Raw genomic sequence first — 27,781 nt, 5'->3', positions numbered from 1 at the left:
TGGGTGGAAAAAGGATTGGCCGGGGGAAGTTTTTCATTCGACTAATTCCAGTTTCTTTCCCTAAGTGATTACCACTTTAAAAGGCCGAGTAACCCAGACTTGTCGCGATTGACTCGTCCCATTTGGAGATTATTTGGCGCGAACCACACATCGTTACGATTCTTACCAACTCGTGGCCTTGATTTGTTGCTGTTACTGGTGTCACGCCACTATTTTTTTCTCGTAAAATACGTGATTTTAAATCAGAAATATTGCAAACAGTTTCTAGACAGAATGTTGTGATTTGGAAATTGTTTTAATACAATGATTTCATGTCATTTAAATGGCATCGTCATTTATCATGGTTAGCTAATCGATATCATTGTTGTATCACCTCTACTGCTGTATTCAATTTAGGAGGCTAGATATCTAAAAAATTGCAATAGAAGAACAGTGAACAGTGATAAGATATGGTGGGAATTGTTTATCTTCATAGTAAAAAAGGACCTGCTGTTAATTCGTCGTTTACGTAAATGCAATTGGTATACAAAGATCTTTTTCACCACACTATGATGTTTTTGGCTGTATACGTTAATTGGAGGCTGAAAGTTACGTTTTGCTGGCCATGCCAGCTGTCGCCAATTTGGGGACCGAGCAGGTTTTTACAGGCCGGGGCCGCAAAATCAGCTGTCCGCTTACTTACTTAAAACATGAATGCGTTTGAAATACACAATCAAAATCCATAGCATTGCAATATAGAATTGTGTTATTGTCACCGTTGCCTAGCAACTATTTTTTTATATTTTTGCTGATTCCTCAAATTATTTCTTCACATAACCTTAAAGTTGTAGTTGTGTTTACGATCAGTGTACGCATTATTATAGTGGTGAATAGTGGTAGGCCTAATAGGGTATAGTGTGGTGAAAAATATCGTTCGTACCACGGACCGAAATGGTTTTGCAGCTCTCGATCGATTTAAGTTCTCGACTTCGTCTCGAACTTAAAAACTATCTCGAGCCGGCAAAACCTCATTTTCGGCCCTAGGTACGAAATATACTATTACAAGATGTTTTCAAAAACTTAACAATGATGTTTGTTGTCTTTCAAAGACTATGTTTGATTAATAGAGGTATTAGGTAAATAAAACTTCCAATAAAATAAATTTAATTTGTCGATCTTTGATCCAATCGTAACAACTAATATTCTTGTAGAAAATTTATACTTTTGTTGTTAAGAAGTAGGCCTATACAATATCGTCTTCCTACGACTACAAAACAATGTTAGATTTCATTAATTAGTTTGTATCAATGATTCCTACGTTTAAACTGCTTCGCCAACGCCAACATGCACAATGCACCTCAGCATCTGACATTGTCGATGAATCAAGCCTTCTTACTGCCTACTGCCTACACGTATGATGCGAGAAACGATCAAGTGGAGAACGTCTCTATGTTGGTAATATTGAATTGAAAGATATATCACGGACGTTGGAATTGTTAGTATGTGTGCGCGAGACAAGTATAAAATGATAGAACTTAGTGTATACCTTCTATGTATTACCTCCTGTCTTTGGAAGAGAATATTTACACTCAAGGATGCATGAAACTATTACATCACCGTATATGTGGCTTTCAGTTTTAACTTATACCAATGATACACTTAAACTGACAAAGGCTAAAATAACAAAAAACACATTGTGCTAAAGCAAAACTAAGCATTACATAACCGATGACCAAAAGGTGAGATACATTCCTTTAATGTTGACCAGTCGATGTAGGGACAGCCTACAATCCATATTCATACATGAAACACAATCTTAGCCTCGACATATCAAGATCTCTAGTTACATTGAATGCATTTCTCTGTATGCCACTTTGAACTGCACCAGTGTGGAAACTACATCGAAATGTACTTAGTAATTTTAATGCGTTTAGAAATCAAGGTGATTACGTTTATGAATTATTTATGCCGACTAAACGATTCTTATTTAAATAGTCTTTTATACCTCAGATAATTACTTATGAATTATGCATGTGACGAAACTCGTCAGTACAACCATAAATGTTGGAGAAAAACGCGCATTCTGATGTGCGTTTTCTATCAGACGGTTTTGAGGTTATGGGAAACTTACGACCGTAAATTTACGAGACCGAAAAAGCGGAAAGATTTCGGCTGATAGCTTGGGTTCGTGGATGTGCGTTTAAGTGGGAGAACTTGTGTTGAATTACATAAAAATAACCGTATGTGAACTGTTAGGGTGTAATTAATGTTAGGGTGTAGGATGTAATGTTAAAAGGGTGTTAGGGTGTAATCGTGATGGTGGACGTTTCTTGTGAAGTATTTACAACTTTTCAATTTAGAGACAACATTTATGATTCAACCTTTTTATGTATCTCTAGTTCCTTGCCTCAAATGTACGAAAAATGCTGAGACGAATCTTGAATGTCATTTTGATATATACAGGGTGACAAAAATGTCTGGAAACGGCTCGATATCTTTTTAACTAAATTCGTTAGACAATTCAAACCTTTCACATCATTTTATATGTATGAAAACTACTTTTAGCAAGCATTAGCATTTTTTTACCTTCACCAGGGGACGGCTCATGAGGAGTAGGTACATAATCTTTAATGTAAGCATAGGTTTATATGCACGTCGTTTTAAAGTTCTGGTCAAATGGAGTTCATTGCCGGAAACCACGACAAAAAAGGTTCATCCGTTACAAAATGGCGGTAGTCCAAAGTTCTTGCGGGATATACCTGCAGAGGCCTTAGTATTGGTAAATACTCATAGTCAACATTAGCCGGGAAATCTGAAACCCGATTAAATTTGTTTTGAAGATTGAATAATATTAGTCTATGAGCTAGTTGACTTTAAAATACAGTTTTAGCTCTCTAGCTAATGTTTAATACGAGTATTTACCAATACTAAGGCCTGTGCAGGTATATTCAACAAGAACTTTGGACAGCCGCCATTTTGTAATGGATGAACTTTTTGAGACGTGGTTTCCGGTAATGAACTCCACTTAACTAGCCCTGTAAAATGATGTGCATATCAACCTATGCTTACATTAAAGATTATCTACCTACTCCTCATGGGTCGTCCCCAGGTAGAGGTAAAAAAATGATAATACTTGGAAAAAGTAGTTTTCATACATGTAGGTTTATGTGAAAGGTTTGAATTTTCTAACGGATTTAGTTAAAAAGATATTACACCGTTTCCAGACTTTTTTTCCACCCTGTATATTACTGTAGAGCAATTTATTTCTTAGCACAACAACCCTGATGTTTGATTGCTGTTTCAACTAATCAAAATCAATTTGAGCCTTTTTAGTCTCTTATAATTTTTGTTCGTAATGTGTATACATTTACCCTAGTAAGGTGAGATACTATTGCAGTTGTAAACAATTAGTTTATACATTTTGTAAATCTATATTTCGAATTATTACTCTATTTTTACCCTTATCTAGTCTAGGGTTGGCTTTTTATGAGAGATAGGTCTTTTATAACCATTTACAAACAAATGTTTCTGTTTGATGTTTTAATGTGTTTATGAATCTATAGTTTCCTTCACTATTAAAATTGTCAATCCATATTCCAATCTCTACCACAATTTGTTTATAATATTTAAGGTTACTCAGAGGTGTTACTTACACGGGGACCTGTGTTATCATAAGCCGAAGGCATTTATCAGTTTCCATCCTAAGTTAAAAGTTATCTGCCTAGGCCTACCTTGGTTTCAGTCGCGACTCCTCCTAGGTCGTCCCACCTTGCCTTTGCGGACCCCCGTGGTGCCTGCGGTCACCGCCGACCCCTTCAGCAGCTTATGCCAGTCCTGTTCACAGACCAGGCTGCCGGCCAGTAGGTAGTACCTGGAGCAAATAGTCCACATGTCACAGTAGCAACCAACAAAACATCTCATTCTAGTTCAAAGGCATAGTAGTTGTTTTTCAAACCCTAACAACGCCCTTCTGGTAATTTAAAACTCTTGAATGCAAGGTATAGTTGTAAAACGAATTTGAACTATTCACTGAGTTCGAGATAGTACTGATGTTAGAATTTGGGTTTCCAGTAAAATGTATGTCTTTGTCAAAGACTTAATGAAATTGTCAAGTTACAATCGGCTTGCTCTATATAATCCAGTTTTCTTTACATTCAAATGAGCGATTCAAATGAAAAACAAAAAGGAGGCTTCCATGCCTGTGTTAACAGTTTATTCTGTTGAGACACTATGGAATTTGCAGAAAATTCTATTATCTTTTATTTTTTCCCAAATACTAAAGCAAATTGGAAATGTTTCCATAGATGGGTCGTGACGTAGGCCTATTACAATTCTATTACGTAACATAATTTGTGCACTATGGTCTTCAAGGGAAAATTCTGGTATAACAAATTCAATTCCTAATGAAATAAATGAAATAATCTAAATATATTAAATGTCTGGTATTTGAATAACTACTACTTAGTTAGTCGATTTCATCGGGAGTACCCAAGGTCGACCACGAAATTCCCACTTACTCATCTATAGACTCTCCATGCCAACATGGAACCAAAGTCATGGCCAACAGGAAGCTGTATTATACAGGAAACACTATGAAAACTATTACTCAGAAGTAAATGTCACTTACCTGTCACCCTGTACTAGTTGCGCCCCGCACTTACTGCAGGCGAAGCACTTGAGGTGGAACACGTGGTGCGGTGGCGCCCCTGGCTGCTGGGGGGCGCTGGTGGCGCCGGGAGCCCCTGCCCTCATCACGAACTCGCTGGCAGGGATGGTGTGTCCACACGCTGAGCAGGCGCCTGTGTTGCCGAACAACCTGCGAAATTAACACCAGATTAGAACATGTAAATTAAAATAGAGTCTTGGGAGAACACTCTTGTCGCTATTTTAAGAAAAAGGTGGCTACCGTGTCGTATTTTCACCCAAATATGAACAGGAGATGAATTGAGTAAAATATCTGATGTAACTTTGTTACTGACCAAGATTTACCACCATTCATAAAGTGTTTAAAATATCAATCCAGGTATGACAGCTAGGTTTAATTTTTAAGATGCAAAATCTCCTGATTTGTTTCTAGGACCGTAATAGTGGTTTTCAGATTACGTGGTGAAAACTGTAGCAACTTAACTACTCAGCTTATAGCAGTCTGAATATCTGTCGACATTAAAATGAGTGATTAAATGACAACGGTGAATTATTATTTCAAAAAAGTATAAGAACCCTTTATGAATAAAATATATAAGCTAATTAAGACATTATGCACCACTATTACCAAAAACGTGATATCCACTACATACATCAGACCTGATAGTGGAAAAATTATTCGCCAAAAATGAGAGCGGTTTTAACTTTCACGAGCGGTAAAATAATCGACTAATTCCCAGTAAACGGTTATAGGCGACCTAACTAAGGCTGCTTGCACAAGGGGGGAACAATCTACTTAATAACCAGTAACAGCAACACTGATATCAACTCTATTCAGCCGGATAAGAAATACCTCCTTGTTTAGGGCCGTATTGTCTGGCTAAACAGAAAATAAAAGGAAATTGGAGCTTTAATTAACAATAAATTAAGGAGGTTATTTACAGAGACGTTAACGAGAAGCAGCGACTAACTGGGTTGCTCATTAGCCTGATATTAATTGTGTATCAGCGGAATGTCGCAGAAACGAACCTTTGTCTACAGCGTTTTCGTCGTTACTCGCAAATTGGGTTTAATTAGGCGGTATTCGATTTTCCACTTGTTTATAAGCATATAAAGTATTTTGAACGTTTGTATACAATGAGCGTTATTTTTTGTTGTTAGAACTTGTAAGGAATCTTGATATTTGCAAGAAGGCCAATATCGGTTTGTTTAAGCATAGCGCGTTTAAATACACTTGCGCATTTAATTTGTTGGCTGTTGGAAAATTAGAGTAAATAAACCTAGCCCGGAAATCCAGTGCAATGTGTTTGAAATTTAAAAAGTTGTATAAATAATACTAACTAACAATAACACTATATAGCTAGTGCAATTATTTTATAAGGTGCAATTATGTGTTTTCATAACCATATTCCAAACCATAACTGTACTAAAAATGCAGCTTTTAGAAAATGTATTTATTTTAAGATGATTTAAATAATTGAGTAGGCTATGTATCCATATTTTAAGTAAAAAATCCCTTCATTACTGTACTGACAAACTCCCTTGATTTCTAAAATAAATATTGTGTAAATCCAAATAATTTACACAGATTAATCCAGCTACAAACTGAAACAGTCAATCTTCATTACAGATGATTAATAAGAGAGTGCATTTTTAACTGAAATGGAATGTAAATAACGTTTTATTGTCTGATAATTAAAAGTACTCCACATTTATTTCGGATATCCCGTTACTTAATGAGTGAGCTTTTAAAATGTAAACAATCGCGATGTTTTTGTTTGCGTTCCGGTCCTCTACTAGTTTTTAATGTGCGTTAATTAATATTCCCCTTTTATCTGTATTAAAAAGTTACGTTTTTGCTTTTTTCTCTGATTAAATTTCACGTATTTGGCGGTATTATGTTTGCTCCCGTGAGTACTCGAGTCCGGTTTATTTATTTGCCTTGTTTAGTTTTTATTTCGATTACCGATTGTTTATCCCTTTTTCTGCCAGAATTGTTTTGGTGTTGAAATATAGGGTGATTTTTAATTTACATTAACACTTAGAGTAGAGTACCCCTGTGGGTGTTAACGTGTACAAGTGACCGACTGATTCAAATATTCAAAAATATTGAAGTACAAAACTTCGCTGAAATCCACAAAAATAGTATTATCTAATAATAGTGTAAAAAATTGATTGTTTGTTTCAAATTAATAAAATATTTTGAAAATACATCACGAAATATACACGCAAAAGATGTGCAATGCCAATGAGCTTTTTATTGTATAGTGAAAAATGATTATTTCAATGTCTACAGAAATTAATAAAATAGGTCTAACTGATTTTAAAAAACATATTTTTCGTTATCTGACCATCTTATAACCTTAAGTTAGTTTCCGTCGAATTATATTAGAGCTCAATAAAGTCATAACATTTAATTTGCTATCGTACATTTTCTTTATTACTTCATAATCACGGGACACTCACAGTTTAAGTTAGGGGTGTGTGCTACCGGTATCTATAGCAATATGCAATCAAATAAGAAATAGAAATTCATTAATCGATTATGAAAAGAAACATGTATCACAAACTAACACAGCGGTTACGACAAAGGTGTGGCTTTACCAATTAAATCTCGTTCAATCTATATACGTGTTCCCGATAGATAAGGTAATTAGCCACATATCACAAACGTATTATAGAGACTGTAAAACATAGTGAAGATATCTCTCGGAGATAGGGAGATTGAAAGAGAGAACGGGCTCAGAAGTGATAAGCGGGTATATAGTAGAAGACAATTAGACCTCGTTAATTGGCTGATAAGACCTTGATCTGAGGTAACGGTTATAACGTGTGTAATATAATGCTGAGATAACTATGTAACAGTTGAAGGACAAACGACAATGTTACGGATATATCATCAGTCTTTATCTCCCATTTACAAATACTACATGAACATTGAACTACTGCAGTTCAAACCCCACCTTACGATGGTAGCCATATCATTTCTCATAGTCCCTTATTATTTTCTAATTCATACCATCACAGTTGATGTTGTATTACTTGGTTTAGTTTATAACAAGTCACACATCTAGTTACGGTACGGGAAGCCCGTAACTATTTTAGATCAGAAATCTTCGTCAGTGTATTGAACTAGGTTTATTTCAACATTTTGATTCAAATCGTACACGAATTTAGCAATGGAAATCAAGTTGGTTGATATTTGGCCTTTAGTTAGTGATAAGATGTTTAGGGTGTTCATATTTTGGATGTTTTACATATATTAACTACAAAACACCAGAATATAGGCATTGCCATATAGCTGAACATGATACGTGGTAGGTCCATCGAAGTAAAAGAAATGAAAACCAAAAAAGGAGACCAGGAGAGGAGAATTTTTCCGTATCGGAGAACTCTTAAACTAAAAGCTATACGATTAATCGCTATGGTTATCTTAGGATCATTTATTTTATAAACTACAAGTTCCTTATAGTCAGGTAAACTTTTAGGTTAGGTAATTACCTCACTTACTAAGGTTCTATGTACATTTCCGCATGAATTCATAATTTTCAAAGTGTTGTAACCGTCAACATTCCCTTACAATTATTCTCGTTGGTGTTGGTATCGATTCAACAAAGATTGTACGGACCAACCATCCAATGCGAGCAAACACAATCCACCGATGCTACGGTCCCCTGAGACTGGTCAACTGGTAGCGACTTAATTTGTCCCCTCTCCCTCCCCCCTCATCGGCCAAACACTAACCATCGTCCAGCGATCGGAATTTAACACCTTCCCAACAGTTCCGGTCGGAAATGCAAATCAAGGAGATCTGAATAACTAGGTTTACTTGACAATTTTTGTAACGGCGGTCACGTGATGGATGAATATTCAGGGAGTGTTGGACGAGGGGTGTAAAAATGAAAATTGTATAATAGGGAAGGCACGATTAAAGAAACTAATATGTATAAGAGTGGGAATACTGAAATGATTAAAAAATTTGTGTTAATCACAATATAGGCACTAAGTCACTGTGCAATACATTTGAGTTTGTACAAATTTCATAGACTACAGCTTAGTTAGGAATGCACCCATGTAAACTACTGCATTCAGTTTTGTTTCTCATATTTTATAATGTTTCAGGAGTTTACGTTGGTATTATTGGTAGTTTGGAATTTCGGTACTTTACCAGAATTATGTCTTTTATTTATTAAATGTATTTAACTTATACATAGTTTCATTATTTCGGACTTGGATCCACGGTCTAAGAGGCTTTACTTTATTAGAACAACTACAAGTAAAAACTAAAATTATTGACCTCTTTAAACCGATATTGGTCGTAGACTAATAAATCATTTCTTAATGAATAAAGCCTTGGTTTAAGATATAAAACTCGATCTACCTAATTAAACTCAATTTGCGAGTAACGACGAAAACGCTGTAGACAAAGGTTCGTTTCTGCGACATTCCGCTGATACACAATTAATATCAGGCTAATGAGCAACCCAGTTAGTCGCTGCTTCTCGTTAACGTCTCTGTAAATAACCTCCTTAATTTATTGTTAATTAAAGCTCCAATTTCCTTTTATTTTCTGTTTAGCCAGACAATATGGCCCTAAACAAGGAGGTATTTCTTATCCGGCTGAATAGAGTTGATATCAGTTAAGCTAATTAATAAGATTGTTTAACGTTCTGCTTATTATTCTGAGCCAAGTCGCCGTTCAATACCTTACAAGGTAATCACTTGATGGAATTAATTGAGTTTGACCTATTACGAACTTTGCATTGCTTGTTGGTATTTGATTTTATCCAATTATAAATGTTTGTCTGATATCCCAATTGTTTAAGTAATTAAACTCTTGATAGTTAATACTTTAAAGGATTGTTGTCTATAATTTTCCTTCGCATTAAATATCCTGAACTTGATCAATTTTGCGAAATTTATTTTGATTTGTTAAGCGTAAATTATCAGATTTCATTTTATGAAAATCTTATGTGTTTTATTATGAGCATCGAAAGTGTTTTATTTAGTGGTGAAGCAGTTATTACCTTATCACTGATATGAGATAGTGACGTAATGGTGGTATTTTTACCTACAGATAAATATAAGTGTAGATTAGAGTGAGATTCCTTGTGTAGCTTTGTTTCTGACTAAGACTATCTGTTTAATTGTGATAACATTGATTTAACACCGAATTATCGGGGAAAGAAGGGCCCAGTTTTGAATCTAAAACATGTACTGCTATTTTAGAATGCGTGGATAACCCGTATCGAACCTCTTTTACTTACCTTGCTTTGCCTTCACAAATCGATACACATATTCAAAATTATTACGAGGGTTTCCAAAAAATTAGAAATATATACGTAGGAACAATTTTAGAAAGAAACAGAGAATACAACCAAAGTTCCTACTCCATCACGGACAATGATTCTATTTCCATCACAAACAGCAGGAGGATTTGTCTCTACGGTCCCCGGAGAGTGGCTAACGTTCCTACGGTCCCCTGAGAGTGGTCAACGAGTGGTGAGGACTCATTTGTCCAACGATCACAATTAAACCTTCCCTGCTGATAATGTAGGACATCTAGATACACCGTAGCCGAGATATGTATTCATTTGATTGTTTATTGTCGTCACCGTGAGTTTTTTCTAACAAACTAATACTCCGGGTCAATTGTTTTAATTATAACTATGTTTAGAAAAGTAAGGCATAAAATCAATCTATCAATCTAGAACACACTGTTATTTATCGTTGATATAGTATTTTATGTCGATAGAGTAGGGTCAAATAGGATTCATTGACAGCCTACTACTGATATGTTTAACATCTTATCTGTATATAACGTGAGAGTGTATGGATCCCGGCCACTGGTCGTAAATTCAGGGGACATTTATATAATCTAACTTAACATAACCTAACCAACCTAACCAAACTTCTATATGCAGATTAGGACCAGAGGTGGACGGTTCTCTGTTTCCCTAAACGTGATCTAGGAACTAAAATTAATTAAAAATACAGCAAAGATAAATATTGTTATTTTATAACCTAAACTATTGCCAGGAAACGAGGTGACGATCGTCAGCGACGAAAACGATCAACGGGGTTTTAGGATCAAGTAAAACGGAATGCGGTATGTGAATTAAAGGTTTAATCCTTGATACAAACGTTTCTCTAGGAGGGCAGCGAGGTGGAGTCGACCTCATCACAACACATTACTAGGTACAATTACACAAACCGGTTCATCGACTGTAGATGTAACCAGACACTTCTCAACTGCATCTGCATCCCACACCTCTAGTAGGTTCAAATTGATGAGATATTTCACTATAACCCCCCTAAATAAGGAGGCACATAATAGTTTAAGTTCTCAGTGCATTTTAAGTGTTTGATTACATCTAAGAGGTAATGAGATAAGGAGATAATGTGTGGGTCTATGGCGTAATTTATACAAAATTGGTGCATAATCGTATTTTGTTTGGGTGCTTTGGATATCGTCAGTTTTGTGACTGCTGAGTGTAATGGGTGCCAATATGTGAATAATGTAAATAAATTGACATTTAATCAGACTCAAACATATTTCAAAACGTATACTGTATACCGTACAAGTAGGTAAGGGTAAGATACATAAGAGTGGTGGTAGATCTCGCTTGGAAAGTCCAAATACGACTGTAGGATAGTATGGTGAGTGACGACTTCTGTACCTTTGTTGAATTGGCGACCAGATTGTGTAAAGCACTATATCCACTAAGACAATTAACTATATATTACATAGTGCATCGACCAAAGCGTCAATATAAAGGGTGCGCCAAAATAACCTGACGGTTTTTAATACTAAATAACTCAAGAACAAACTACGATTTCATGTATTAAATAACGTTATATTGTACACACTACTATGCCAATTTCATTTATGAAAAATTATATCACTCAGGTTATATCACCTTCTCCTAAATACAGGCTTCCCATTTTTTCCATATTTGCAGTCACCTTCGCCAAATGAATAGAAGCAATCTCTTCCCTGATACACTGCTTGAGTTCAGGGATGGTTTGAAATTTCGAAACAAACATTTTGCTTTTTAAGTATCCCCACAGCCAACAGTCACACAAAATTAAGTCTGGGGATCGAGCTGACCACGGCACATCACCAAACCAAGAGATCACTTTACCGGGAAAGAGTTCACGCAAATCTGACACTGAATAATTGGCTGTATGACAAGTTGCGCCGTCCTGTTGAAACCACGTGTTAGTCATGTCTATTCCTCATAACATCCGCAGTTGTGGAACCAAAAACCCCCTCAGTATTTTCAAATAGCGTTCCGAGTTCACAGTGACAGGGGGGTGTTCCCACTTTCGTCCTCAAAAACATATGGTCCGATGACTCCAAACAGTGCGGGTGAGGTTCATAATGTCCAAATTTCACAAACTCCAACGTCTAAAATATTAAATAAACAGTGCGTTTCATAACCTCCAAACTTCATAAACTCCAAAACTATAACTTCCAAATAAGCACAGTTTCACAATGTCCAAATTTCACAAACTCCAACGATAATATATTAAATAAACAGTGCGTTTCATAACCTCCAAATTTCATAAAATCCAAAACTATAATTTTCAAATAATCACCGATTCACAATGGCCAAATTTCACAAACTCCAACTTTTAAATATCAAATAAACAGAGCGGTTCATAACCTCCAAGTTTCATAAGCTCCAACGGTACAGTCTCTGCCATAAGTCAATCGGGATACCGAGGCGGACGGGCCGAATGAACCTCTCTGTTTTACACAAACATACATTCACTCAACCTGCTCTGCTGCACTTATTTGTGGACGCGTTGCAGAAAGTCAACAGTCCCGGAAGGTCAAATAATTTAAACCTGTGCCGCTAGGTCAAAAACTACAATGTTTGCAGTGTCTGTAGATCAAAAATCCCAGAAAGTCAAATAGTACAGTCCGGGCTAAAAGTTTAGTCTATTTTAAAGCAATTGACTTATTGGGAATTTGACTTAATGCAACAGCAGTTTTAATATAACGAAATAAGATAAAATATAAGTTCAGTTTCGCTGAGTCAACAGTGCCGGAAGGTCAAAAGTATAATCTGTTAAAAACAACGATAGTCCTCTCGACGCATGTCTTCAATAATTTCGTGTTTTGGTGTTCTTAAAGTTGTGCTAAAATTTTGAAATTTGGCACAGAGCTTCTTGGTTAGTCCTACTCGATGACTATTTTGTTGGAACTTTAAACTATTTACCGATCTAATTAATAAAAAATGATTTGTATGGTGAAATAGTTTTAAATCGTGATTTCTAACATGAAAAAGTTAGCATGCGAGATTTTTTTTGTTTTTGGGTTAGAGAGGTTTTGTCTGTGGCAAAGTTGTAGCCAAAAGTGTAATGCGTAAAATATATTTTTTTGAATTTTTTACAATCAGTGGTTCAGTAGATAACTTGGGTTGAAGAGGACGGCAAATGTAGCATTTCGCAACGCATGGAAAGAACTACATCGTACGATGCGACTGCTGAGTGGACTTTTAATTTATCTAATTTAATTTATCTAAGGACAAGAAAAAGGTGAATATACAGATCACCAGTACATTCATATTATTTATAAAACATCTTTCTTTATTACCAGCTAACATTTTTCACTTATAAGAATACATCATAAACAGGGTGTTAAAATAAGCGGGGAGATACTTTACCTAGTAATTCCTTGGGTCAAAATAAACAGAAAATCAAGGATAACATTTTTTCCAAAATAATTTCGTTAACCAGATATCCGCCATTTTGTATTTTTTACATACAAATATTTATCTTTGCACTTTTCCAACCGATGTTTATCAAACTTGGTATGTATGTTAAGGTAGGAGAGACCCATGTTATAAACAAAGATTCATCTCGATTCACCCTAAAATTTCAAAATTTAACACTTAACTACAATATAATATACTCTACTACACCACAATATTTACGTATCACCATAAATCTTTAACAAAATAAAACTATCATTTTTAAAAACCAAAGTAAATCAATATAATATTTCTTTTTTGAAAAATATATTTAAAAAACAGGCGATGGTAAAATAACGACAGGCGAGTTTCGATCTGGGTGTTTCAGGTTTGAATCTAGGAGGATTTAACATTAATTAACATTAATGTTTAATCCTCCTAGGTTTGAACTGATTGAGAGGAATACATGAAACCGAAGGGGGGAGGTAGCAACAAGTGCACTAGTATTTACTAGTGTCCAATTACAATTTGATGGATTTAACCAAAACCTTTTCTATTTCACTTATTTTCAGCTGTTAAATTTCAAACGATACGTTTTAGCGACATCATTAACGTTATTATCATCATCCTCGTTTGAGTTTGGGTTTGCAGCAATGTATTTTTATGAATAAAACCTTTAATTTGATACCAAACTTGACCTCTGCTGCTATTAATTGACTGTATGCACTATTAATTAACAGCTGTGTCTAAGGATTATGTCGGCCTTAGTCACAAACAGGACAACAAGATCGCTCCACTCATCCCACACTCATCTCCATTCATACTTGGCTTAAAATGCATACATTTTGTATGGTCGCCATTTCAAAGCAACATGGCTACATTATCAATGACAAACGTGGAAAACCTTATACGAGTGTGAGTAAGTCCGAAAACAACTCTAAAAAACAATAAGCAATAAATTGCAAGAACCGTTGCTTATATCATTGGGTATACACGTATGTACTGACGTGTATACTCAATGCTTATATCGAACGAATGTACATCGTGAGAATTTCCATTAGTTGTTCCATTTAGTTGTGTGTCCATTAGTATAATAGTTTAGTTGACTCTTTTAAAGTCAGCGGAAATTGTGACTGTTATTACCCTTGAAATAATGTTTGTGTAGTACTTTGCAATCCTACCAATGCTTATAGAATCATACGATTACAATATTCTGGCTAGAATATGTCGCATAGAGTGGTGACTACTGTATCTTTTTGGTTTGCTTGTAAAACAGGATCAACAGAGATTTTCCATCGACTTAAACAATACGATAGGTACTCTCAAACTGTTCATTGCTATAACAAACTATCACACAGTTTGATGAATATTTGTGTGTAAACCACATACAGTACACCTGTAGTCTATCTATTTTTCCTTTTATTTTCCAAGACTTTATAGAAAATCACGCATTACGTGATCAGTGAAGAAAGGTGTCAACCTTGTTTTATAGGTAAAGAAGAACACTGCTTCATGTCAGAGCATTCAGTTATCTTTCAGTTATCATTCAGTTTACCAAATATTTGGTGAGAATTGTAAATGCTAGTCGACCTGTACCTACCCTTCTAGACCTGTACGTAAAAAGAAATGTACTGTACACTGTTTAAGCTCGTCAATTGTACTCTGGATGAATGGGCAAGAGATAAGAGGGGCCCAATCAGCTGTTTGATAACGGTATTCGTGCGGTTTACTATTTGAGTTTCCTCGTTCATAATTCTACTATAGGCTTTATTTCTGCATAATACAACCGACTTGCTTGCCCGTAAAATATTTGGGATTGAAACTGTTTAATAGTAATAGTATTCATTAACGTATTATTATTAAATTTCTTGTTGTCCTATTATTCAACAGCGACTCGAAAACCCTTGTTTCTCTGTAGTACAGCAATATTGTTACGCACAAGTATTAAGATTGTTTAATACTGACATTGCATTATTATATTTTAATTTGAGCCTAATTACGACGGTCTACGTACACGTTATTAGTGATATAGTAACATTGTTTATTATCATATTGTTGTATTACACGAAAGACATTAATTTACGACGATCCTTCGGCTTACATATTATTGGATCATTTGTTTACGTATCACGATTGTAAACGTTGATTGTTGGGGTATAATTTTAGCGATTTAAATATTATACAGAGCACCTACGGTTAGGAACAAACTCCTACAACAGTTTTATTGTTATTTAACATACTAATCAACAATAACGTTTGCCGCCAATTGTATTAAATCTAATATGGGTCCTTGGAACCTATTTTTGTTAGTTTGGATGTACTATCTCTTCCCGATGGTGTAAGTGCTGACTGAGCCAGAAGACAGGCAAAAAACAGCCTTGCAAGAACAACGACTCATCCGTGCCTACCACGACCACTCCCGCCGTTATCACCGTGACACTGGCGTACTACACCCAAGGCAATAGTTTTAGCATAGATTTATCATTAACTTTAGATACTGCAAGTAGAGATTTCATTTAAGAGAAACAGATAAAGCATTGACTTTGGATACTACAAGTAGTCATCCCATTTATGAGAAACAATTATACAATTGACTTAGTGGACTTGTAGGAGACATCTCAATTACGTGAACTATATTTAGCATTGACTTTGCAAAAGTATTGGATTACAGTACTATGATAGCTCCGCTCAAAATTGCAAGCAGACAACTGCATTGTACACCTAGTACATATTAGTACACGCAAAATAATGCAAGGGACCTTGAAAGAAATATTGGCAATGAATTTTTCATAATGGCAGAAAATAATTACAGTACAAAGCACTGTGGTGCATAATCAACACAGTAAATCAATGAAAAAAGAAAAAAGTTCAAAATCTACACATTTTTTTCTACATCTATTATTTCTTACTTCACAGAATCACCGAAACCACGCTCTCCTCGTGTAAGTATAGATATATTGTGGGAACTACATCTGCCCTAGGTTGAATTAGCATAATAGCGCAAGTTTAAATGAGAACAATTGTATGACTAAAACTAGTAAAAATAATTGATTTGGTAACTGATGACGTTGTTTAGACCTATCAGGAAACTACACTCCTTTACCACGTAAATATCTAACATAGTTTGTACCTCTGTGATTTCGTCTAATCATATTCAGTGATTCATTATTTACATAGTTTGACTTTTTCGTAGGCCTGGTTGTAATATAGCTAATGTCTGGTTTTTCATAGGTGTTGTCGTTGGTTATACAGTAGTACTTGCACATATTCGCGCCTTTTTTAATCCCGCGCTTTTATCGAGTGCGTTGACATTGACTAGTTATTCCAACTATTGTCATCAGTTTCTTGTTCTGTAACACACATTCTAATCCTGATGTATCCCTCACTACATTTCCGCCTTGAACTGCATTATTTGACGAGCGTCTGGTTTAAATACATTAATCGATTTACAAGCTACATTATGAAATATTCATAATGTACCTTGCAAATCGATTAATAGATAGTCTACTAACTAATTTACTCCCTACAAATAATTAGGTAATACATTATTTAATACAGTGATATCAATGACAAATGTATATGATACTTTTACTAATACAATATTCTTAAATTTATTACACCTATTTGCAAATGTTTCAGCTACCTTGTCCACAGTAACATTTACATTCGTGTAGTTCTTGACAGAAGACTTTAATACAAAACTAGATGTATGTCTCTTGGACTTGACATAATTTCAAAAAGAAGTGATATTGTATACAACTCACAACAAAAATCAAATAGTTAGTATACGCTGTCCTAATTGTTATTTTTACTTCCGATTTTATAGTTGTAAACAAGGCAATAATGGTGGTTGGAAAACTTAAGTTTTTCGCATACTTGTCTTAATTTACAGATTCGGTTGCATCCTTTGTTAACCAAAAAGGATATTTACATTTATTGACAAAATAAAACTTAGACTGATCGATGATTATAAATTCGATGACAACTGCATTTGCATCACCATACTTATGCAAATAGGTCCAAAATAAATCTCTCATAGACAATATAACTTATAAAGACCGGCCTCTGCAGTAATATGGTTTACCGTACTTATTAATTGCGTACTTATTAATTTACCTTACTTATTAAAAAATAGCAAAGTGCCGATAATTACCAATTTGTGGGTAAACCAAAGTAATCCAACCTAGCTTACTCTAACCTAACCTAACCTAACCCATGCTTAGATCAGCAAAGTGCCGAAAATTACCGATTTTGGGTAAACCCAGCTTAGGTTAGGGCTGAGGAGCTCAGCTAAAGGTTATTTTAGGGAGTCCTTGGAGGCTAGTGGCCATTTTGGATAATTTCAAACAGCTGCTGAAGAGCGATTTATCGTCCAAAAATATTTTTTCAAACACCAAAGTGATTATAATTTAACATCGAGTATAGTGTGAGATTAGAAATGTTCTTTGTAGTTTTTTATTGTTCTCCAGTGGAGTCAATGAAAGCTAACAGCCATCTTGGATTTGTCCCCCATAAGAGCGATGTTAATTACGTTAATTTCAGACAGCAGCTGGAGATTTATTTACAGTCCAAAAGTATTTTTTCAAACATCAGAGTGATTGTAATTTAAATATCTAGTATATTGTTAAATTATAAATTGTCTTTGTAGTTCTTACATTGTTTTATGAGTTACAACGTCTAGGCTCCAAGGACTCTTTTACACTCTTTTATTGACACTTACCAGTCAAATGTGGCGATATTAATGATTTATAACGCTTTTAACGATTTTCAAACGTGTTTTTCGTGGTGAAATATGTGTTTGCTGAAAAAGTGCAAGAGGAAAAGAAGTTTGAAATGACTCGAATAATAAAAAATAGGCTTCCATTAAAAGAAAAAAAGATTTTTCAAGCGCTTATAATCGCCGATTTCTAAAGCTTTTCTCGATTTCCAAACGTGATTTTCAGGGTGAAATAGTCGTTTCCCCCTAAAGTGCCAAAGGGAAATAGCATAATTTTGGTAGATAAGGTAAAAAATGCGATAAAACATAAGTAGTGCAAGTTCAGTATTGCCTCCTGGATTTCACCAATCACGTATTCAGACCCTAATTCCAAAATTTAGTTAACCTTGCGCTGAATTTTGAGATAAATATTGCAAACCCACAACGGACCTTTCCAGTTCTTGCTTATCTTTACCGCATATCTCTCTTATCTCCAAGACTACAGACTGCGCAATGAAGGAGGGTCTCGTGCCTATGCCTAATCTGACGAAGAATGAGCAAGAGCAATCGTACATTTGTTTTTTTAATTGTGGTGTAAAACTTTTTAATTTATGTTTAGATGTTATTTAATTTCTTGTTATGTGAGTTTGAATTTAGTATGGTAGCCATTTCAGATGAAAGTATTAAAGTAATTTGAGATGTTAAGATTATGAAGAAATGTCATTTCTTTAACAGAAATACTAAGATAACTTCTCAAAATGACTTCTAAATTGTTATTTATTTTGCTAATGCAAACAAGCATCTGTTTAGTAAATATAATTAAATTATTTCGTTTATTACGATTGTGTTAGTGTATATTACTATCGATATATCGAACTATTGACAAGAATGCCACATTTAGCTACCCCATTCAGTTTTTCATATTTAAAAATCATATCTTACAAACAGAACTTTCCAAATTAAACATCAAAATTATTTAACTGACCTTTACCCTATAGAATCAGGAATCCCCAAAGGAAGCGTACTTGAACCATACTTGTATATTCCCTTTACATCGGACCTACCAGAAATTGTAAATACTATCGTTGCCACATTTGCGGATGATATGACCATTTTATCTGTCCACGACAAACCGGTTCAAACTACAGCAAATTTACAGTTAAACTTGGATGAAATTTCACATTGGTTTAAAACATGGAGGTTCAAAATTAGTGAAAATAAATCAGAAAACATTACTTTTACCCTAAATCTGGCTACATGTCCTCCAGTATCCATGAACAATATTTACCACCCTAAAGTAACAGAAATAAAATACTTGGGCATGCACTTAGATGCAAAGCTTAATTGGAAGGCACATATCTGGACTAAAAGACAATATCTAAATTTTAAAATAACTAAGCTTAATTGTCTTCTTGGATCTAAATCAAAACTTAGTACACAAAATAATGTTACTTTGCAGAAAAGTTATAAAACCAATTTGGACTTATGGGATCCAACTTTGGGGATCATCAAGTACATCAAACATTGAAATTTTTCAACGATACCAATCAAAATTGCTACGTAAAATTGTCAACGCACCTTGGTTTGTTACTAACAGAACACTTCATAATAATCTTAGAATTTGAAAAGTCAAAGAAGAAATTACAAAATCTAGTGAAAAAAGATAATCAAATTGGAAAATCATTCAAAATCGTCTTATACAAAACAACTTTTGCAAAACTTATGACAGCTAGCCTGACCATACTACTGGAACGAATTACACGCGGTTGGTACCAAATGAAAGATATTTTCCTGTAGATGTGATGAATCCCTTTATAAATTAAAATAGGCTCAAAAATAAACACAAGAAACGAATTTAAAATTTTAAAAATAACTTGGGCCGTATGGGTTGCCATGTAGGTAACGAAATAACAACTAAATGTAAACAGAAAATAAAACCAAATAGAAGAAATTCCATTTACATGTCTTATTTATAGCATAGGGTAAATATAGATAAGTTGGAAAAATACATACTTTTGGTCAAGTTTCCGACCACAAGGCGAGCTCTCATCTTGCACTAAATTTATTGGACAATCACAACACCATTTACGACATTTAAACCTCCCATTCAGATTCGGCTGTGTTATCAAAATTATCTTTGTCAGCTAGTGTTGAGAGTGGTAAATCACTATACTTTTAACGTTGTATTATTGTTAATGTATTTGCTTATTTTTCTACTTTTGAAACAGACTGTAAATTAAATAAAGTTGAAACCCGATTAAGCTACAACCCATTTAATAGTATATTTCGTACCTAGGGCCAAAAATAAGGTTTTGCCGGCTCGAGATAGTTCGACTTCGTCTCGATCGAGAGCTGCAAAACCATTTCGGTCCGTGGTACGAACGCTATTTTGCACCACACTATACCCTATTGCCACTATTCACCTCTATAATAATGCACACTGATGGTTAGCACAACTACAACTTTAAGGTTATGTGAAGAAATAATTCGAGGCATCAGCAAAAATAAAAATAAATTGTTGCTAGGCAACGGTGACAATAAAATAATTCTATGGATACTGATTGTGTATTTAATATGCATTCATGTTTTAAGTAAGTAAGCGGGCAGCTAATTTTGCGGCCCTAGGGACCAGCGACCACAGAATTAAAATTAAAATTTTAATTCTGTGGTCGCTGCTAGGGACCTGCTCGGTCCCCGAATAACGATGACAGCTAAAAACCTAATAATTCTATAGAATAACAAGCTGTACCCGCTGGCTTTGCCCCGTTAAACTAATTAATTTTCAAGATTAGCTCGTTCGCATGGCTCAATCAAGTCCTGGTTGAAGTTCGTTCGCTACGCTCTCTCACCTTTAGGTTGGAGCTCGTTCGCTGAGCTCACTTGCCTTGGGGTTAACTCGCCTCCAGGTTGAAGTTCGTTCGAAACGCTCACTCAGCTTTTGGTTGCAAATTAGCTGTTGTCATAAATTGTTAAATTGACACAGCTGTTATGATTCATTAATTCCTTTTAAATATGAAAAATCATAAGGTTAAGATGGGAAACTCCAGAGCCACTGGGGCGGAGCCCGAATGCCCGATCATAATAAAAACTACTTAGTTTTCCTATTTAATGCCCAAAGAATCGGTGTATCGAATTTCAGCCTCCTAGGTAAATGGGAAGTGGGAGAATTAGTGATGATGCGTGAGTGAGAGTGAGTGTGTCAGTGAGGGCTTTGCCTTTTATAAGTATACATAGCACATTCAACCAGCTGTTAGTTAAAACAAATTATATTGGACTAAAACAAATCGATGATTACAAAGAATACTTTAAAAAATAATTTGAACATCCTACTACTGTATTTTACTATGCACATTTAATTAAACTGCCATCCTCGTACCGAAGAATTAAATGTATCAATGGTCAGCATTACACATACATAGTATAAATAAGTCAACCATAAGTATGTATTTGAATTTTCTTCCAAATGCTGAATTTGTGTCACAAATACTGAATGTTACAGCTGTTATGTTAAGCAAATTATAATGTACTAAAAGCTAGCTAGAAGCATTGACTTATTGGAGAAGGTTAGCATCGGCTGCTAGACTTTTTAAAAACTAAAACTTAATTTATAAAAAACTGGGACATTAATTTTAAATTATGGCTTTGAAATTATCTAGTTCTCAAAATGGTCTTTCTTTCAACACAAAACTAATGAAAATCCATCGACTGGTTGATTCAGAATCGTGAAAAAACCCCATTTACGTTATAATAATATATATGACTAGCTGTACCCGCGGGCTTTGCCCCGTTTAACTTCATACTTGAGCTCGTTCGCATGGCTCAATCACGTCCTGGTTGAAGTTCGTTCGCTACGCTCACTCACCTTTAGGTTGGAGCTCGTTCGCTGCGCTCACACGTCCTGGTTGAAGTTCGTTCGCTACGCTCACTCACCTTTACGGTTGGAGCTCGTTCGCTGCGCTCAATTGCCTTCAGGTTACCTTGTTCGCTACGCTACCTCGCCTCCGGGTTGAAGTTCGTTCGCTACGCTCACTCACCTTTTGGTTTCAAATTAGCTGTTGTCAAATATTTAAAAAAATAATAGTGCTGCACTCTGTTGGTAATCCTTGTAACTTTAATGCTATTGAATATCATAGAACAGAACCAACTTGTTTAATTGAAACAGCTGTTATGATTCAAATTCCATTTAAATATGAGTACTCATTAGGTTAACATGGGAAACTCCAGAGCCACTGGGGCGGAGCCCGAGAGTCCGATCAGAATAAAAACCACTTAGTTTTCCTATTTAATGCCTAAAGAATCAGTGTACCAAATTTCAGCCTCCTAGGTAAGTGGGAAGTGGGAGAATTAGTGATGAGTGAGTGAGTGAGTCAGTCAGTCAGTCAGTCAGTCAGTCAGTCAGTGAGGGCTTTGCCTTTTATATATATAGATTGGAAACAGGGACCGTTTGAATATTTAAAAAAATAATAGTGCTGCACTCTGTTGGTAATCCTTGTAACTTTAATGCTATTGAATATCATAGAACAGAACCAACTTGTTTAATTGAAACAGCTGTTATGATTCAAATTCCATTTAAATATGAGTACTCATTAGGTTAACATGGGAAACTCCAGAGCCACTGGGGCGGAGCCCGAGAGTCCGATCAGAATAAAAACCACTTAGTTTTCCTATTTAATGCCTAAAGAATCAGTGTACCAAATTTCAGCCTCCTAGGTAAGTGGGAAGTGGGAGAATTAGTGATGAGTGAGTGAGTGAGTCAGTCAGTCAGTCAGTCAGTCAGTCAGTCAGTGAGGGCTTTGCCTTTTATATATATAGATTGGAAACAGGGACCGTTTGAATATTTAAAAAAATAATAGTGCTGCACTCTGTTGGTAATCCTTGTAACTTTAATGCTATTGAATATCATAGAACAGAACCAACTTGTTTAATTGAAACAGCTGTTATGATTCAAATTCCATTTAAATATGAGTACTCATTAGGTTAACATGGGAAACTCCAGAGCCACTGGGGCGGAGCCCGAGAGTCCGATCAGAATAAAAACCACTTAGTTTTCCTATTTAATGCCTAAAGAATCAGTGTACCAAATTTCAGCCTCCTAGGTAAGTGGGAAGTGGGAGAATTAGTGATGAGTGAGTGAGTGAGTCAGTCAGTCAGTCAGTCAGTCAGTCAGTCAGTGAGGGCTTTGCCTTTTATATATATAGATAGTTTGGACAGGTTTCAACCCTTCCGTGGCGTAATACATTACACAGTTTATATGTAGACTACATTATAACTCATAAAATAGTTCTACAATTAAATGGATCTCCTTTTACAAACGTATATAATAACCAGAAATGTTCAGATCGTCCTTGCGTGTATTTTATGCCACAAATTTTGACGAAAGGCTTTTCATTACATAAACTATACCTATTTACAGTGTTGACCAAACAGTTGGCAAGAAGCATTAATAAATAAGCTATGTACCAAATATGATAATTTTAGCTCTATTCTAATTATGACAAAACACGAAGTAACTAAAAGTGAGTTTTGTTGGTGTAGTAAGCGTTGCAGGAGGTCTACTTTACACTGAATCGACGTTCACTTTTATTGCTTTTGATCTTCCGACACTTTTGACTCAGCGAAACTGAACTTGTATTTTACCGTATTTCGTTATATTAATCCTGCTGTTGCATTAGGTCAAATTCCCAATAAGTCAATTGCTTTAACATAGACTAAACTTTTAGCCCGGACTGTACTATTTGACTTTCTGGGATTTTTGATCTACAGACACTGCAAACATTGTAGTTTTTGACCTAGCGGCACAGGTATAAATTATTTGATCTTCCGGGACTGTTGACTTTCAGCAACATTCCCCTTATTTGTTAACATAAAAATTTCAAATTGATATATTATTTTTCTGGAAAAACCAGTGCTCATTACTATGTAGCTAGTTTTTACCTTAACATAATTGTTATAATTTATTTAGGCAAATTAAAACAGATGATTGTTTTTTAACACCATAAAAAACATGAAAAATGTAGTAAGCGAGGAACTTTTTTATTTTTTGGTCAGGAAAAAAAATCCTGCTGCAAAGTTTTAGATCAAAGAATGAATTTTATTTTTTATTTGAAGCTTTTTTTGATACGGAGCCTGCTTGTATCATTTTTAAGCGATTAAAAATAGGCCTAAAATCGCTTGGCGCGGCATTGGCGCTAGGAGTTTGGCCGGCTCAGCATCAGTTTGCGGGATATAGAAACTGAGTTTCTAGCATTTAATCATCATTATATTACATCAAATATGTCATTACATTACGAAGAATGGTAACTTAATTTACAGGCGTATGTTTGTGCATTTTAATGCTTACCGGTAGTCTATAGTTAACAAAATTTTTTGATATAAATGCTTTCCCGATTGTAATTTCGGAAATTGTCTTCGTGAAATGTGGAGATAATTTAAGTTCTTGGTAAAACCCACTGAATTAGCGACCTGGCCCAGTTATTATTTCTACTTTTATTCTCCTTTCGTTAAGGTAAACTAAATTAGTGTAAATGCATCCCTTTGACTAAACTTTACCCTAGATTTGGTTCTGGTCCAAATAATAGAAACAAAAATAGAAACTACTCTTATTCTAAGTTTATGTGGTGGAATTCCTGCTAAAAGTGCGATTGACTTTACATTCTATCGAAATAGGCCTATTTAAAACGTTCAGCGGGTTCATAGTTGAGACCATGGTTGAGACCACATTACAATACCTATTTATTTGTTTCTTCATCCTCTTTAGCCATTTAGTTGTTAGATAGTATTACATGTTATATTCAATTGATATATTATAATTTTATTTTAAAACATTTAACGAGTTTATATTCATCTATATTTGAAAAAGCTAATCAACGGCTCACGACTAACATTTTTGCCACTGCAGTGCATGGTTAGGGTTTGATTACCCATTTGTCGAAACCAATCACGAAATTACGTTTCTCCAGCATTGACATGCATATAAAGAAAAGGAAACTACCTCAAAATATTATTGTTATAGGTTTTGCCCTGTACTTTATTCATACTATGCATGCTAGTCTATATGATCTTAACCCCTTTTCCTTTTTGAAACAGAATGTACCTAGTTAAAACCTTCTCCAAACAAAATTAATAAATCCCGCTCACTGGAACTTGTCATAGTAATTGCTTTAGTGAAAAAATATATTGTCTCTACGAACTTTTTTAGTTTAATTCTCAGGTTAGTTCCAGAGTAGCCGTTGAGGTCATTCCACTTTAAACAAAATATTGATTAAACACTAAAGTAAGCGTCAAATGTTCATGTCTATGCTTCAACTGTATTTTGTATTTTAACTGTATTTTAACTGTATTTTGTGTAACAGAAACGTTTAGAATATATCATCTCATTATAATGTTTTTGAAATAAAAACAAAGCAGGAGTTTTCCATTTAATATTGAATCCATAATTAATTAGTGAAAGTGGCTATTGATTGTTAAACATTCCTTCAACACAATAATACGCTTGAAATATGAAGACATGTAAACAAAGTAAAATAATTTTGTAGACTTCGTAAACATATGTTTTAAAATGAAAATACCCCCGCCGCAGCAAACCTGCAGTTGCGTTACATACATTACATACACTCCAGCCAGCTGTTATCTTATTCTTAATGTATTGTTATTGCCTATTCGTGGTTCAGGAAATAAAACATGACATTTGTAGTTTATTTTATTTATCGATATTACTTTTATATAATCAGGTATATTGACAGTATGACCTATCACCTAACTGTCCTGTTCACCTGTTTGGTCCTGTTAGGAATCAAAGAAGTCTAGAGTTAACAAAATACTGTACTAAGGCAGAATTTTGTGGAGTGAATTAAAATATCAGTAACTAGTCAAGCGGATGTACTATAAATCCGTTATGGACGGGCGTGAGAAAAAAATAATGAAGGTCAACAAGGCACATTCTGGCGCCAAATATGAAGCACCCGAAAAGTCGCAAATGTACACAACATACTTAAAACAGTGCGCGCGCGTGAGCTTTTTACTATTCTCTTGGATACAGGTTCTTTTCCTGATTATCGTATGATATTATATCAAAACTTAAATATAATTTTTCAAGTCCTCTGCTCATAGATACTACGCACTATGTTCAAGTTGAGATAATCTTCGTCCTCTACTGTTAGACTCACACAATCAACAACAATTTTATCATGAATTATTTCGCTTATTTTTTTTTTATAAATAAAATCGATATTCAATCCTTTAACTCGTATTTCAGTAGATCAAGACCAGAGATAATGTTCTCCATCTCTAAGTAGTTGTTTTTTCAATTGGTAAATTTAATTTAAGAATTACTAGCTCTTATGTTTGCTGTTGTTTTACTAAATGCGATGCATTTTTTCATTGTAAATTAGGCACAGTTTATCTGAAATCACCAAACACAATACAGGAATCCCACCAAAGATTGATATCTCAAACTCTTGGTGTCTTAATAATTAAACCTGTCAATGTTCAACAGTTCAATAATACACCAGCTACTCATTCACTAGGATGGACTTTCATTAAACTGTGTGACACTTCACAATAAAAAACACGGAAGTAAAATAATTCGGGAAAAAACTCCTTTGCAATGTGTATCCTTAAATTCGTGATATTACTGTTTAACCTAGCAAAATAAATGGAATAAAATACAAATAAAAATGAAATAAATGTTGATTTACGTATCATTGATTGCAGATAAGTATTAAAACGATTATAATTATTGTTGAATCGTGAGTCAGCAGTGTGCTTTAGGTAAATAATGAATAGCTCAAACGAAAGCTGGTATTTCACTAAAGGTTTTTAGTCCAAAACATATAGGTTAATGTAATTAGAACTGCTGTAATACATCTTTAACTGAAAACATAGTGTTCGCAATGTACAAATTCATTGATAGAGCATTGAAGTTTTGTTATTAATTGTTGTAAGCAATTTAAGCTGGTTGGTATTACTAAAATATGTTTTATAAATAATAAAAACTAGCGAACCTGGCACACGTAACCGTGCACCAATTTACACAGTTTACAAATTTAAATATAACGGTCTCAACCCCTACGTCAAATAATGCTGATTCACAGTGGTTATTACAAATATGATCAATAATGTAGCCATAAGGTCAATAAAAATTAGTACGTTGAGCGCGATATTATAGTCGAGAACACTATTTTTAGAGATAGCATGGTAATGAAAACTCAGACAAATCCCGTCGATAGACTTAACTTATGAAACTCACTAATCAGAGGGGAGCCAATCCATCACCCGATGTCTTCTAACGAACAAGAATGGTCAATTCAGCTTGGATGCTTATAAAAGGGAATCGTGTGGTGATTCCCAAACAACTTCGTGCAAGAATTAATTTTTGAAAGAACTTCATGAGGCTCATGTGGGTATAGTTCGCATGAAGGGACTAGCTCGTTCGTATGTTTGGTGGCCTAAAATTGATGCAGACATTGAGAATATGACTTTAAATTGTTTGGGATGTCAACGAGTACAGCATGAATCACCCAAAGCACCAGTTCACCATTGGGAATATCCTTCAAGGCCTATGCAAAGAATTCATGTTGATTTTGCTGGACCAAATGGTTAAAATTATGGCCATTTACTGTAGGCATCCACAATTAGTAGAAAATAATGGCCATAAAATGGTCCAGCAAAATCAACATGAATTCTTTGCATAGGCCTTGAAGGATATTCCCAATGGTGAACTGGTGCTTTGGGTGATTCATGCTGTACTCGATAACTCACT

The 27,781-nt window shown here is 34.9% G+C and overlaps 1 protein-coding gene across 2 annotated transcripts in view; it reads right to left on the bottom strand.

The window, feature by feature from the left end:
• The window catches only part of LOC128999460 (LIM domain transcription factor LMO4-A-like), a 335,278-nt gene that overhangs the window by 32,412 nt on the left and 275,085 nt on the right, over positions 1-27,781 (bottom strand). For both annotated transcript variants that reach the window (XM_054425995.1, XM_054425998.1), the window contains exons 4-5: positions 4,607-4,795; positions 3,711-3,850 (exon numbers count right to left, since the gene is read on the bottom strand). In XM_054425995.1, the coding sequence (XP_054281970.1) occupies positions 3,718-3,850; positions 4,607-4,795 (322 nt within the window). In that variant the 3' untranslated portion in view covers positions 3,711-3,717. The remainder of the gene's footprint in view (positions 1-3,710; positions 3,851-4,606; positions 4,796-27,781) is intronic.

Source organism: Macrosteles quadrilineatus, unplaced genomic scaffold (genome assembly GCF_028750875.1).
Source record: "Macrosteles quadrilineatus isolate MER2022 unplaced genomic scaffold, UCM_ALF_1.0 Scaffold_8__2_contigs__length_117827958, whole genome shotgun sequence".
Lineage (NCBI taxonomy): Eukaryota > Metazoa > Arthropoda > Insecta > Hemiptera > Cicadellidae > Macrosteles > Macrosteles quadrilineatus.
This window is presented reverse-complemented; position numbering and strand designations above follow the sequence as displayed.